Source organism: Oncorhynchus mykiss, chromosome 14 (genome assembly GCF_013265735.2).
Source record: "Oncorhynchus mykiss isolate Arlee chromosome 14, USDA_OmykA_1.1, whole genome shotgun sequence".
Classification (NCBI taxonomy): domain Eukaryota; kingdom Metazoa; phylum Chordata; class Actinopteri; order Salmoniformes; family Salmonidae; genus Oncorhynchus; species Oncorhynchus mykiss.
In genome coordinates this window covers 13,442,063-13,457,500 of record NC_048578.1, presented here as the reverse complement: position 1 = coordinate 13,457,500, position 15,438 = coordinate 13,442,063, and the positions used below count along the sequence as shown (strand labels likewise).

The following is a 15,438-nucleotide window of genomic DNA, read 5'->3' as shown; positions in this document are numbered from 1 at the left end:
AATGTGGCAAAAGGTCGCAAAGTTCAAGGGGGCCGAATACTTTCGCAAGGCACTGTAGCTACACTAGCATAGCCCTGGCCTGGTGTTTAAATCAGTCCAGCACATCCACATATTTTCTCTGTGCTATTCAGCAGCGCCACTCCGCGCCACACGCGTCGACCTTGGCGTTTTCCACTGGCGCGGCTGGTGCCATCTGCAGTAAAGCATCCCGGCCCCAAGTTTTTGGGTCCGTTACGCCTCCACCGGGGGCCCGGCCAGATGGCACTACCCACTAAGAGGGTTTTACTGCGGCTAAAGACGACCGGGCAGAGCTTGCCCGCCTCCCTCCTCCCTGCTGGCTGTGCCAATTGTGCTCCCCTCTACCCCCTCCTCGCCACGCCACCCAATATTTCAGTCATGATTATCCAGCACCAGACAATCCTTTAAAAGCCAAAAGGGCATAACTGCAGCACAGCAAGAACCTTCAGCTGCTGGGGTACGAGCAGACTTTCTTACTAAGCTGCTGAGGAAAGTCAAACTTGTGTATGGGCTCAGAAACCACGTTAAAACTCTACTCTAGAACTTTATATATATATTTCTAGTGTGGACACGTACACATGCGGGTGGACTGACAAACAGACAGTACCTAGAAACAGACAGACAGGCAGACAGACAGACAAGTCCAGTTGTTTACGGTATTCCACAATCTTACTCTGGGTGAACCGAGTTATCCCCAGCGCTGTGGCTAGCTGTGCCATTAAGATGGGTCAAGGGATGTATGGATCACTTCTCTCAGGTGAGAGAATAATAAGAAAATTGTGCTTGTGGTCTGAAAAATCAATACATTCATCTCACAGCCTGGGAGAGGAGAGCTGACCTGTCTATGGGTTCTGAGAGGAGCTGCATGTGCTGGGTGATGGGGTTGGGTAGCACCATTTCTTTTTTTGACAAATAGGAATTCTCTAAGTTAAAACTAAGCATTGCCACATATTGGAAGCTAATATCAGTCATTTGCATCCTGGTTGCTCAATGAAAATCTTGATCACTGTGAAATAAACAATGTTTTAAGACGACATGCTATAATGCCTTAGTAACACTTTATAAGAGTGCGTAAGAACAATAACAATTATACATTGGTTATTGTTCACCCTCATTGGGGTAACCCAGCTCCTTCTCAGTGCACCAGTGGTCCCAGGCCCTGATTAGGGGGACTAGTAGAGGGGCTGCTGAGCTGAGCAGCTCTGTGTATTGACTGCAGTGAACACACTCCACTCCCAAATCCTCCCTGCCCAGAGCCCCTGCCCTAACCCTCCCACTCTGCCCTCCACACACCAGCCTGTGTGTGTGTGTGTGTGTGTGTGTGTGTGTGTGTGTGTGTGTGTGTGTGTGTGTGTGTGCCATTATCTTCAATTACTAATTTGTATTTATTCATTCAATTTATTCTCATAAACATTAGCATCATTATTCTCATAATCATAATTATTGTTACTAATGTATAGCAATAGTAATAGTAGTGTGAGAGTTGTATAAATCTGCTATTGTTCACATAATCACTTTTGCTATTTTTACAATGATAATCCTTTTGATTATTTTATCATATTTTCCATACAGTAATATGAATGCTAAAGTACGTCAGAGTGTCTTTATTTGCGTAGTACAATAGACAAGGACCCTCCGGTCTAAGTTGAGGGAAAATGTACTTGATGTGATAGTGATGTGTGGTTGTCTCACCTAGCTATCTTCGGATGAATGGCCCAACTGTAAGCCTCTCCGGATAGAGCGTCTACTAAATTACTTAACATGTCAATGTAAATCTAAGTAATATGTCTGCCATGCTCACTAACCGAAAGGCTACACTCTACTATTTGCCTCTCAGATCCCAATAATCAATGTCTTACAAGACGACATGTTTGCACTAAGGGGCACAAAGCCGTGTTGGAGCCCAGATCGCTGAAGCAGACGGACGAGACGCGGTGTAGACAAATACTCCGCTTAACCCAATCCCGGGCACATGTAGCACAGCTCTCCCTAGATTTGTCGAGGCTTCGTCCTATGTCTGCTATTATCCACTTCATTTCATTCTAGTGATCAAATTCCTATCCACTTAGGCCTCTCATCTCTAACTCAAAGGGAATAAATAAAAGCAAACTTTATTGCTCAGCACCCTGAAACAAGTAAAGGGGGGAAGGGGAGAAGAAGGAAAGAAATCTCCAAATCATTCGGATCAAGTCAATAACACTGGAATATTTATGAAGGCTGGAAGCCAGCCTGCCCTAAAACCCAAACTCCAGCAATCCTGAATTATAAATTGGTATTGATTTGTGTTGTGTTGTGTTGTGTTGTGTTGTGTTGTGTGTGTGTGTGTGTGTGTGTGTGTGTGTGTGTGTGTGTGTGTGTGTGTGTGTGTGTGAAACCCTTTGTGGAGAAGGATAAGAGTGTAGACAGGGTGGCGTAAGGTCTACTGTATGTACATGTATCTTTGTTTTATATGTTTTAGGGTTTTACAAGGGTTTTATAAGGGTTTTATAAGGGTTTTATATGTTTTATAAGCATATGTCTATATGTCTATGACTGAGTGTATGTAAACACACATTTTACTATAGCTTTGAGCCTCCATTTTGTTAGTAATGTCTGTGTTTTCTGTGTTAACATGCTCCCGCGTGGGTGTATGCGTGCATGTGAGCACGTGACTATGTGTGTGTGTGTGGGTGTGTGTGTGTGTGTGTGTGTGTGTGTGTGTGTGTGTGTGTGTGTGTGTGTGTGTGTGTGCGTGCGTGCGCGTGCGCGTGCGCGTGCGCGTGCGCGTGCGCGTGCGCGTGTGTGTGTGTGTGTGTGTGTGTGTGTGTGTGTGTGTGTGTGTGTGTGTGTGTGTGAGGAGAGGGTGGTGAAAGCAATAGGGTCTCATCCTGCCTGGCATCAGAGGAGCATGAAATATAGATGATCCTGCATCCCCGGAGAGATATGTAGAAAGTGCATAACAAAGTCCTGATTCACACACACAAAGAGACAAACCTTAGAAAGTAGGGGACTTAAACTGTCTTTAACCCCACTGCTAAAATACTCAACTTGATAGACAACCTACACTACAATATAGTGGGAATACTCTAAAGAAATCCATCAGCAGTAAAGATAAAATATCATGGTCTGGTTTCTGATTCATCAACTGCATCACTGACTGTTTTGTCCCCAGTTAAACTGTCTCTGGGAGATGTTGCAACTAAATCTCTTGGTGAAATGTTTCTATGTAATATTGCTATTGGATTGGTTTTGGGATGTTATTGGTTCACAGGTTAAGCCCTATGAGAGGTAAGTACTAGGTTTATAAACATGATACCATGTTCTATTTCCTAGTTTATAAGTTGATCATCAATTCTAATTATATGGGTGGCATCTGTGTGTTGATCCTGTGAGCCGGTGTTACTGATGAGCTCTGGGGGCGAGGACTGTTTACAGTGATGCAATGGATCCCTTCGACTTCCCTCAGTGTGTAACTCTCTCTCTCTCTCTCTCTCTCTCTCTCTCTCTCTCTCTCTCTCTCTCTCTCTCTCTCCCGTGGCCGGCCCCTCTCCTGCGACCCTCAACATATCAAATCTCTGAATCTTTATATAGAAATCAATACCCTCTTAATCTGCTCCTCTTCCACCCTCCCTCTCTCCGTCCATCCCTCTCTCCCTCTGTCCTCCTCCCCCGTCCTGTCTCATTCTCACTCCCTCACACCACCCCCCGTCCCTCCGCATCCACACCTCCACCCTTTCTTTCCTCCATCCACTGTTTGGCTCCCTCCTTCCCTTCCTCTCTGGCACTGTTGTGGCTGGTTCAGGCATGCCGAGTCCAGATTGCACCCTCACACTACGAAAAATCCAAAGGATGAAAAATGAAACCTGAAATGAAATACCCTACATTGCAGACCGACCTTCATAATCTGAGGGGTTGTTCACCATGTTAGATATCCATAAAGATGAATGTATGCTCCAGCTATGAAGGTTAAGTGTCTTACTCAAGGGTGGAACCCCCAGCAGACAGGGATGTGAACCAACAACAGACAACTCTTATTTTCAAGTCAGGCACTGTTTTTAGGGCTATACTGTATATCAGGGATGTTACATACAACCTGTGGGCCGTTAGCTGTTATGAATGCTTATAGCAAGGCTTATAATGCACTATGGGCTGATAATAGGCACTATAAGTGCATTCATACAAGCTAGCAGCTCTTATCCTGCATCAAATGACCTCCTCACCTCATCACATCTGTTTGGCAGGACTGGGCTCATGGATGGACCGACTTAATTAGCCACACCTCACTCCTCCTCCTGATTAACCTCTGAGTGTGTGTGTGTGTGTGTGTGTGTGTGTGTGTGTGTGTGTGTGTGTGTGTGTGTGTGTGTGTGTGTGTGTGTGTGTGTGTGTGTGTGTGTGTGTGTGTGTGTGTGTGTGTGTGTGTGTGTGTGTGTGTGTGCGTGCGTGCGTGTGTGTCGGTGTCGGTGGGGGTGGGGGTTGGACAGAACAGAGTGTTAACTGTGCATTCTTAATTGGGTAAACACTCGACTGATTGGCGAGAGAGAGGGGGAGAGAGAGAGATGGAAGGAAAGAGAGAGAGAGCCCATTGTGGATGAGGGAGTTGGCCGGTATCAGAGGTGAATCATCATAGTAGTAGGCTGCTGCCCCATGGTTTCACAATCAGCTGAGTTAAAGAAAGTGGAGAGCTATCTTCCATGGCACACAGATCGCTAGGCAGAACAGAGCCAATGGCCCAGATTGGATTGAGGTAAAGGACTGGGAAGGGGGGATGGGGGGAGCAGGTGGGTGTTTGGGGTGCGAAGGCATTCAGGCTAAGCCTGGGCTGTTGAGTCGATGACGGGGTGGGAGTGGGGGGCTCGGTGAGGGGTCCCTGGTGATGTTTACAGATTACATCCCACCCCGTGTTGGCTCTTTGAAAGCCACGGGAGGCAGCAATATGTCAACAAACGGGGATCGATAGCTTTTCTCTCACCAACGGCAGCATTAGTAACAGGCAGGCTCTGGAGGGAAGGCAGGCTCTGGAGGGAAGGCAGGCTCTGGAGGGAAGGCAGGCTCTGGAGGGAAGGCAGGCGAGTTTAGCGGCTGTCAGGCCTTCGGGGGGGGGGGCCCTGCCAGTACCAGGGATTTCCCAGTTCCCATGCCCCCACATGGAGCGCTACTCTGAGTGGCAAGATATCTTTTCCCCACTGGTGAATTGGTTTATGGGCAACCCCGGGCCGGTGCACACTCCCCCCCCATCACATCAGCCATGCCCCACCCTGGGCACCCGCTGGAGGCCCTGGCTCCATGGAATCACCCAGACGGATATTACCACAAGCTGTGAACGCTAGGACAGGTAGCGAAACAACCCTTCTGTTCCCCACCGCCTGCCAACAGGGTGACTTGCCAGCTTCGGAGCCCCCGTGCAACAGAGGGAGAGTGAAGTGTGTTATACTCACAGAGCCTTCAGGTTTTAAGGGACTGGAAAGCACTCCTCTGAATGGAAAATGGAGGATGATTGTTTAATGGCAACATCTGTATTTGAATAAATCGCTGGAGGAGATTCCGCCTCTTTGAGGAAAATGCAAAGATTCATTAACAAGTTGGAGAGTCATACGGGGTGGATATGAATATTACATCTCCTCAGAGAAGCAAAGCAAAATGTGTTCACGACAAATAGAGGTAGGAACAATAACATGTTTTTGTGGGAGCATAGTTCACCAGAGGCAACTAGTGGTATCATGTTATCCCAGGGTACAGTGCGATCGTGGCTATAGTTGTGTGGTATTTTATATTAGGGGAGCTGCAGTGTGTGTGTGTGTGTGTGTGTGTGTGCGCGTGCCTGTGTGTCTGTGCCTGTGTGTCTGTGTGCGTGTGTGTGTGTGTGTGTGTGTGTGTGTGTGTGTGTGTGTGTGTGTGTGTGTAGGTTGGAATAGATACCCTGCTGAAAGGCGAGAGGGGTGAACCACAAACACTGGCACTGATATTTCCCTCTTACCCTGTGGAGCAGTCGTCAAGGTCGTCTGGGCTAACCCAGACACAAACACATAAATACATGAGCACACACCGAGTAGTAGACGAGCTACGGTACTAGGAGTAGGGTAGAGTGGCTATCTACTGTATATAGTGATGAATTAAGAGGAAGAGAAAACAAATGACTTCATGTTGAGTTTTTGCATCACTTAGCAGAGCCAGAGGGGTGGCAGTCATTGATATGATTACAGTACTGTAAACACACTGCAGGTACCTCTCACACGAACACACACACACACCTCACAGTGTCAAATGACCTGATTTCTCCTGTCCCCAGTGCTAGTTCTGCCACCATCAGTTCTCAGATCAAACAAGTACTCTCTCTCTCTCTCTCTCTCTCTCTCTCTCTCTCTCTCTCTCTCTCTCTCTCTCTCTCTCTATCCCTCTCTCTCTCTCTCTCTCTCTCTCTCTCTCTCAGACCATTTTGCTGTTGGTTCCTGAAAGTCGTGAAGAAGCAGTGGTAGGCCGTCCCCCCTTGTGTGAGGGACGGGATACACTGAATAATTGAACCAGAAGACCAGGCCACCTGCAGGAGCTTTCAACAGTCCCCCATCCATATTTTACACCTACACCACTGTCTCTGACCCCCCACTCCCTGAACATACACACACACACACGCACACACGCACACACGCACACACACACGTGCGCACGTACGCACGCACGCAAGCATGCATGCAAGCACACACACACTGCGTCTCATCCCCCCACCCATCGCCCCTGAAATACCCTAACGGCAACACCAGACCAGGTGACCCTCATAATGCCTATGTGATAAAAAGCCATTAAAACAATGTCTACAAGTGAGCAACTGTCTTCAATAACATGCATAAAGCCCAATGCAAAATCATGTAATAGCACTTGCACCCATAACCTGTCTCCTAAAAACATAACCCCGGACAAACGACCCATAAAACCTGGCAACGACCCCCTCTCAAACCTGGCAACCCCTTCCTCTCTCTCGGCCCTGACTCATCCCACTTCCAGAACCTCATTTTTTTCCCCCTTTCAATTTCTACCCAGGCTGTGCCGAGTAATGTCCTACTTTTATTGTAAATCTATACTCTTAATCTGGCGGGCTCCCATGTGCTCGCTGGTCGATCAATAGGCTGTGATTGCTGGGAAGGATCCGGAGAGGCTGATAACCCCATCACCCCCAGCAGAGTTAACCCTCACTTGGAGCGGTCAGTCAGTCCAGCCCTGAAAACGTGCATGCACGCATCCACACACATAAATATTGGTGATTGCTAATGACGTTGTCTGTGTCCACACGTTAACAGAAGTCTGCACCTGATAGATGACATTCCTTTACATCTCTAGTCTATTGATGAGCATATGAAATATGAGGGGGTTTAAATATATATGTCAGGATTTACTTCCAAGAGAGCTTGCATAATACCCCTACAACCGGTACAAGGAATGATGGGCAGCTTCGCGAGTCACTCATAAAGAGCAACCGACACCAAGAGGGACGGCCCTAAACAAATGTCCATTGACAGACTGTAGGGGATGGCTAGTGGTTCGTACTGTAGAACAGATCATGGAGAGCTGTGAGGGGTGGGGGAATGAAGGAACGTTGAATGGTGAGGGCGCCTCTTTCCATCTCCCATGTCCCTCGCCACTTAACCCTGAGAGAATGACATCAAAAGCAGCAAATGGTCCTAGTGGAAGTGGGAGGGAGGGAGGGAGGGAGGGAGGGAGGGAGGGAGGGAGGGAGGGAGGGAGGGAGGGAGGGAGGGAGGGAGGGAGGGAGGGAGGGAGGGAGGGGAATGGTGGGGGGGCATGTCTCCCATGTCCATAGGCAGGCCCATTACGGTAAGAGGGTGAAGGGAGAGGGGGAAGATAGGGGGAGACAGAGGTAGATTAGGGCCAGTGAGGTCTATACTGGGTAATTAGCCACTGGTCCCCCAGTAAGCTCTGACAGTCTCTGAGAATTTATGGTCCCACTCGGGGAACTGGCCGGCCATCTAAATGCAATATTAGCTTGTAATAACACCTGTTTAAAGGCCCGCAACCCAATATTTCACTCCGGCCCTTTGGCGCTTTCTGCTTGCTTCAGCAGGATTCTCCCCATTAAATGATAGCACTAGATACAAACTGCTTCCTGGTTTTAGATGGAGGGAGATCAGAGTCCAACCAACTAAATGTACCCCCTACCCATCCCTTATGCTGTTTATAGGGGCAAGTGTGTATGTCCAATGTGATATGTCACAGAGAAGGCATGTAAAACATGTTTAAGGCAGGAGTAATGCAGAGTCAATGATGGCAAGAGAAAAGAGGACAATGTCACCAAACCCTCATAAGATTGTTTTCTGAATGAAGTTGCTTCAATTTCATCATTATATAGTCACTATACAGGGAGTGTGGGTGCGCTTGCATGCATTTGATTATGTGTGTGTGTTAGTGTGTGTGTGTGTGTGTGTGTGTGTGTGTGTGTGTGTGTGTGTGTGTGTGTGTGTGTGTGTGTGTGTGTGTGTGTGTGTGTGTGTGTGTGTGTGAGAGAGAGAGAGATAGAGCGTCTGCATGTGTGCATGTCTCTAAGCGGGGAGGGGGGCATGAATTGACAGCAATAACTGCTTTACAGTGGCGACTGATGGGGGTGATTTGCATCGCTGGTCACCAATAGCAACCCTCCACCCACCCTGCCACCCTGGCTAACTGATTTATCTGTTGGTTTAAGGAGCTTGAGATGGCGTTCCCATAAATCCTGTACTTCTTAATAGGGCACTAAAATGCAGTGATACAGGCCGTCGACCACTAAATCAAGAGCCGGGCTTGTCGCTGGTAAACACTTCGGAATTATTTGGGAGGGGTATAACGAGCGTGGCAATGTTGGGGTGACCACTGACACACACACACACTCTAGTTGATGATGTGGCACAGGGACATTCCTGCAGATCTCTACCCTAGGATTGGCCTGTTGGGATTTCAGAGTGAATGGATATGTATTTGTGTGATGCATGTGTTTGTGTGTGGTATGTAGTCGTGCGTGTTAGTGTGTGTGTGTTGAAAGTAGTGTCGTTGTGAAGATATATGCTAGAGATATGACTAGAGGAAATAATATGCGATCCGACCCTGATTCCTGAAAACACAGCGTGACACGATCTCTGTGGCTTTGGACTGCAACACCTATCAAAGGCACCCCATGGCAACAAGAGGTGAGAAGACGTGTGTGTGTGTGTGTGTGTGTGTGTGTGTGTGTGTGTGTGTGTGTGTGTGTGTGTGTGTGTGTGTGTGTGTGTGTGTGTGTGTGTGTGTGTGTGTGTGTGTGTGTGTGTGTGTGTGTGAGTGTGAGTGTGAGTGTGAGTGTGAGTGTGAGTGTGTGTGGGTTTTGACTGTATGTGTGGGTCACTGGTTTCCGGGCTCCTAGCTCTCCTGTCCCTGGCCATTCTCCAAGCTCAGTCTAACGAGCCAACATGGATTTGGTAATGAGCTCTGTGCCCTCGGAGGCCAATACTGTCCTTTTGGAGGAGGTCACTATAACCCAGCCAGCCTGACAGGTCCAATGATACAGACACAACCATGAAGACCTGGTCCTCCTGAAGTTGTTCTACCGGTGAAAGACAGACGGAGGGAACAAAGGTGTCCTTACCTGTCAATGATGACCGGGTCAGAGGGCGTCTCATTGCGGTTTCCACAGCTCTTCTTGTCACAACAACGACTAGGGGAAAAAGGAAGACACAAATGATTATCACACTCACGTTTACTAAAAAAATGTACTGTCATTTGTTGCTATCATTTGTTGGACTGTCTCTGGTAACAGTGGGCATACCGCCAGCATGCTATGGAGTCAGGGTGGAACCATGTACAATCTGCTGAGTGTCAGGCACATTGCCCTGCCCTTCTTCTCCTCCTCACCCCTCTGTCCCCAGAACCCCCGTCCCCCCACCTTGACCCACGATCCAGCTGGGCAGGGGTCCAGCCAAGGTCACTCTCATTGACTTGTTGACAGTTTGGACAGCGCCCAGTGATGGCCCAGCCGGCCCGGTGCTGAGCCACCTCCCTCTCTCTCCATCCCCTCCAATCGTCCATCCTGCCCCCCGTGCCATCACCATGGCCACCCTGGTCTTTCCCAGGTCTGTGCCACTGCCTCTCTGCCCCTACCCACTGCTTATGTGGTGGCATGCCGTTTCAGAAGGGGGTCTGAATTCAGCCAAATGTGCTCTTCTGTGGTGGTTGGTCGCCATGCAATGGTGGACAATGACGCCTCGTGACCACCAGATGCATCAAACTCTTTGCGTTCTGGTGGAAGTCTTTCATTTTCAATGGAGCAGTCCGCAACGTTACATTGGGGGTGCCCCACTAGGCCGCGTGCTTCAATATGTTCAACTTGTGCATTGCTTTACCGTGCGATCATTAGCTGGCTAGCTTTTAGCTGGATGAAAAGTGAGGCACATGTGCGTAACGTACGAAAAAGGTGGGCCAGACATCCGGCCAAACAAAATGCATATGCATCTGGTGGACATTGGGTGTAGGGATTGTTTTCCCATTCATTCGGATTGAAGCTAGCGTAATTACATTGTATGAACTGAAAGAGGGGCTTTCCGTTCACACAATGCTTTGTTGGTAGTGGAACTACTTTCTAGTAGTTAGCAGTCCATTTAGTGATAATTACATTGGATTCAGAACATTTATTGAGATTCAACATATGCATTTTGTACATTTATGTTCAAAATCTGTTGTTTCATGTAGTGACTAAATTGAAATGGGAGTCCTGATTCTGCTGGTTGTTACGGTAACTTAGGTCCCATTTTAATAGAAATGTGTTATTCTAAAGGTAATTGAAACAAACCCTCTTATTCTTACAAATGAATCATATTGCATGACCTGCTGAGGACCAATTATGCTTACACACTCACCCCATGCTGTCATGAATCAAATTGCCATTTGACAAACAAGCTTCAAATCGAGCCACCGAATGCCAAATGAACCCAGTTTATAAATCATTTATCACATCGTTTGATCTGTAAGTAGAAGAAAAACAAACTGAGCACTGTTTTCTTGCCTGGTCTTTGTGTGTGTGTGACTGTTGCCATAGAGCGTGCCACAATAATTTATTCCCCCAGCTACTTGGAACCATTAGCAAAGTTCCAGGAGACCAATTAGCATTGGAAACCCAATGGTGCTGCTGTGGTGACAACCTCCTCAAACTGAGAAAGAAGTGTTATAAACAAACTGGACCCCAGGAGCACTGCCGGGCCCCTCGGGGGACCCGGCGCCCTTCGCACACGAAAACAAACCTTGGCTGAGCGTCCACAATACCGCCTTAATGACGTTTCCCCCCCGGGCCCGAGCAGGCTAACACCCCGGCTAGCTAATGACTGAGAACACAGACCAGTGAGTCAGATGAGCCCCACAAGACAACAACACTGGATATCCAGTCAGTGTTACTATGGTTTCTTCAGCTACAGCCGAGATATAGTACAGGATATCCAGTCAACGTTACTATGGTGTCTTCAGCTACAGCTGAAAAATAGTACTCAAGCCATGAGCCTGAGCATGGGCAGTGCTGGTCTAGCGAGTTCCACAGCACAGAAACAGAGGCCAAAATCACAGATACTGTAGCCTACTTGAAGATTTGTCGATATAGCTAAAAAAAAGACCCACACCGGATCAACAATAAGAAGTGAGCCTGGCGTGCCAGTTTTAGCCCCAGATAGGCACCAGGCCTTGGTCAATAGCATAATTACCATTGGCTCTCCAGCCAGCCAGGCCCACTTCAAATGATCCCCACAAGTGGAATCTACTTAAGCACCAAACCAGGTTGTCTCAGCATTGTTCGAAGCTGAACTATCAGAGTTTAGCTTTAAAAAACAAGAGAAGCCTTCAAAGGCTCCCTGAGGAACCTGAAGACGGGCATCAGAGGGAGGGGGAACAGAGCCAGTCTGTTGGATCACAGGCCTGTGATAAGACGCGAACACAGTGAATGGCTGTCAATGGAAGGCTGGTTTTCAAAGGGCAAGTGCTGTAATTACCCAGCCCAAACATGAGGTCCGTGGCCAGACCTAATCATATGCGGTAGCCAGGCAGGCAGGCAGCCGGCTTGGCTGGGAGACGACGCCCGTGGCAAGCCTTTCTCTCTCACACGGCGTGCCTTCTTCCAGCCTGGCACCGGGGCTAGTGCACAGAGCCCAGTCCATGGTACAGTCCTCCGATGACTGGCCCATGCCAACTGACTATCACACAGCCCCATTTGGTGATTTTGGAAGAGCTGGTCTCAAATTAAAGAATGGGGGAAATGCTGTGTTGGTATCACGAGCCAATGCAAGTCACATTAAGTGGAATGTAGTGACAATTAAATCCACTTACTAATCAACTACTGACATATTTAAAGGAAAAATGTACCTATTTTGAATGCCTCTGAGTGATGTTCTATCGATTCCCGGGGTAATTTCCTGTATTTCTGCCTGCTTTACACAGGAAAACATGAAATGACCCAGGGAACCCAATAGAACATCGCTCAAAGAAGGACAAAAACGATATAACGTTCCTTTAAGTTAATATGTTTGTGTATGTCAAGCAGTGATATTTTGATGCTTAAATAAAGGCCTTTTAAAACACTGTAAATAAAAGGGCTACGCAAAGTTCAGTACAAGTTCTTCCATTTTGATCCTACAATCTATAACTTTGTCATGTCTATCTAATTAACAACTAACAAACTTGTTGAAAATCTTTTCAATTGTAAACCTCTCAGGTGGTTCAGTGCTTTTAACACTAAGATGAGAAAACTCCTCTGTCTTCAGAGAGTTCTAGAAAAAGGTACAAGCCTCCAAGCAGAACTAGCATGTGCCACCACCAGGGACCACATGGCCATGCCTGAGCAGGTCCCTACCAGCTGCTACAGTATACTTCCTCTGCAGGTTGAGTGTGTTACTTTATACAGCAGCGAGCCAGGTAGCAACACCAGGCAGGACTAGATAAAGACACCTCAACCACCACGTCCCTGTCACCTGGGAGACAGAAGGGGAGATAGAGATAGATGAAGAAAGAGAGCGTGTCTCTCATCCCCTTCTCATTAGCCAATGCGAAGACGCCTTTCATCAGGGGAATGATGGTTAATAATCGCACTCAATCACTTAATGACCGACGCCGAGTGGAACCGTCATTATGAAAATGAAGCCTCGTATCCGAGGGGGGGATCTCCAAGGAAGAGACAATGGGTCCGTCTCTCAAAGAATTCCTCACATCTTCGATATCAACCGTTTTCAACGGAATTTAAAAAGTTTCCATGGTGGGACAAATCATCATTCTTCCGGCGCTGTAAGAACTTTAATAAACACCCAGCTGAATGTTTCTTTGTTTCTGGACCTGTAAATATTTTTTTTATTGATCCAACCAATCAAAAAGTCTCTTCTCACAGTGCTAGGAGAATGCTCTCGCGTTCTTACCCCAGAAACTTCCAGATTCAGGTTTTGCATGAATTGCTCTTGTTTACATAGCAAAATAATACATAGGCAACTGGGTTCCAACAGTGATGACTGAGTCAGTGGAAAAGACAAAAGGCAGAGTCGACCTCAACCGCCTCCTCCCCCCTCTTCTTTTTAGTGTACCCAGCTGAGGCTTCTTGTGGGCCAAGGCGTGAAGCTCCTCAACCCCCCAGCGTCCAGGGCGGGACGCACATACTTCCTGTATTGCATAATTAACACTCACTCCTACCAGGCTCCAACCAACCCCCCTACAGACCTGTTCCCAGCCAATCTCGATCAGAACACACACACACATAACCCCCCCCCATTAACATGGGCCCCCATCCAGCAGACACACAGTGGGCAGATAAGTACTCAGCATGGTCTTCAATCCAAATATACTTATTTAATGAGGACAACCTATAGGGCTGTATAGTGAGATGCATATAGCACGAAAAGGTATACCTGGAGCCCAAAAATATAGAGGAATTAGGAAGCTCCTTCATGTATGCAATTCACTGATTCACTGATTTTGACCAATGGGACTTTAGCCGTATGGAAGTCAGCCAGACTAGCGGCTGAGGTAACCTTGAGCCTTGTGATGATCACTTAGAGTGAAAGTTCACCCCAATGTAAATGTTTGCCAGGAAATGGCCTGGAGTTAATAATATGTGTACGTAGATTCTGCTATATGAACCAGAAGGATCCGTGGACCCTTGATTTTGGGGTGGCGTATCCCTTTAAATGCTGCATGGGCCCTATTGGTTAGCAGTTGATTATAGAGTGGCACTCACCTGCACATGATCTCGTGGGTGAGAAGGACGCGGCACATCTCTGGGTTTTTGTCTTGGCCCTCGTAGAGGATCGCCTGAGGAGAAGAAGAGAGCAGCAGGTATTAATGTGTGTTTAGCCTTATGAGAATCGTACAAGTCTTTTTTGGGTCACTGTACTCAAACTTGCGCTTGCCCTGTACAATTCCTGATCATAGCCCTGTAAAGGTTCTGACTACATATTATTGGAAAGGCTTTGTGCATGTGTTAGTTATCAGTGCCTGCTAAATAACTACAACAGAAATGGATGACAATTTATTAGAGTAAGTCCCACTGTAACTACGAGGTAAAAACCAGCTAAAACAGGACTGTAAAAAAAAAGTGTTGCTCAACCCCGCCCTGTGCAACTGGGTCCTGGACTTTCTGACGGGCCGTCCCCAGGTGGTGAGGGTAGGAAACATCATCTCCACCCCGCTGATCCTCAACACTGGGGCCCCACAAGGGTGCGTTCTCAGCCCTCTCCTGTACTCCTTGTTCACCCATGACTGCGTGGCCATGCACACTTCCAACTCAATCATCAAGTTTGCATACGACACTACAGTGGTAGGCTTGATTACCAACAACGACGAGACGGCCTACAGGGAGGAGGTGAGGGCTCTTGGAGTGTGGTGTCAGGAAAATAACCTCTCACTCAAAGTCAACAAAACAAAGGAGATGATCGTGGACTTCAGGAAACAGCAGAGGGAGCAGCCCCCTATCCACATCGACGGGACAATAGTGGAGAAGGTGGAAAGTTTTAAGTTCCTCGGCGTACACATCACGGACAAACTGAAATGGTCCACCCAAACAGACAGCGTTGTGAAGAAGGCGCAGCAGCGTCTCTTCAACCTCAGGAGGATGAAGAAATTCGGATTGTCACCTAAAACACTCACAAACTTGTACAGCTGCACAATCGAGAGCATCCTGTCGGGATGTATCACCACCCGGTACGGCAACTGCTCCGCCCACAACCATAAGGCTCTCCAGAGGGTAGTGAGGTCTGGACAACGCATCACCGGGGGCAAACTACCTGCCCTCCAGGACACCTACACCACCTGATGTCACAGGAAGGCCTAAAAGATCATCAAGGACAACAACCTCCTGAGCCACTGCCTGTTCACCCCGCTATTTTCCAGAATGCGAGGTCAGTACAGGTACATCAAAGCTGGGACCAAGAGACTGAAAAACAGCTTCTATCTCAAGGCCATCAGACT

At 47.7% G+C, this 15,438-nt stretch overlaps 1 protein-coding gene across 8 annotated transcripts in view; it reads right to left on the bottom strand.

Moving 5' to 3' along the window:
* Nucleotides 1-15,438, bottom strand: part of LOC110488851 (transcription factor COE3) — a 102,019-nt gene that overhangs the window by 68,270 nt on the left and 18,311 nt on the right. For all 8 annotated transcript variants that reach the window (XM_036943003.1, XM_036943002.1, XM_036943005.1 and 5 more), the window contains exons 5-6: nucleotides 14,210-14,283; nucleotides 9,602-9,670 (exon numbers count right to left, since the gene is read on the bottom strand). In XM_036943003.1, coding sequence (XP_036798898.1) covers nucleotides 9,602-9,670; nucleotides 14,210-14,283 — 143 coding nt within the window. The remainder of the gene's footprint in view (nucleotides 1-9,601; nucleotides 9,671-14,209; nucleotides 14,284-15,438) is intronic.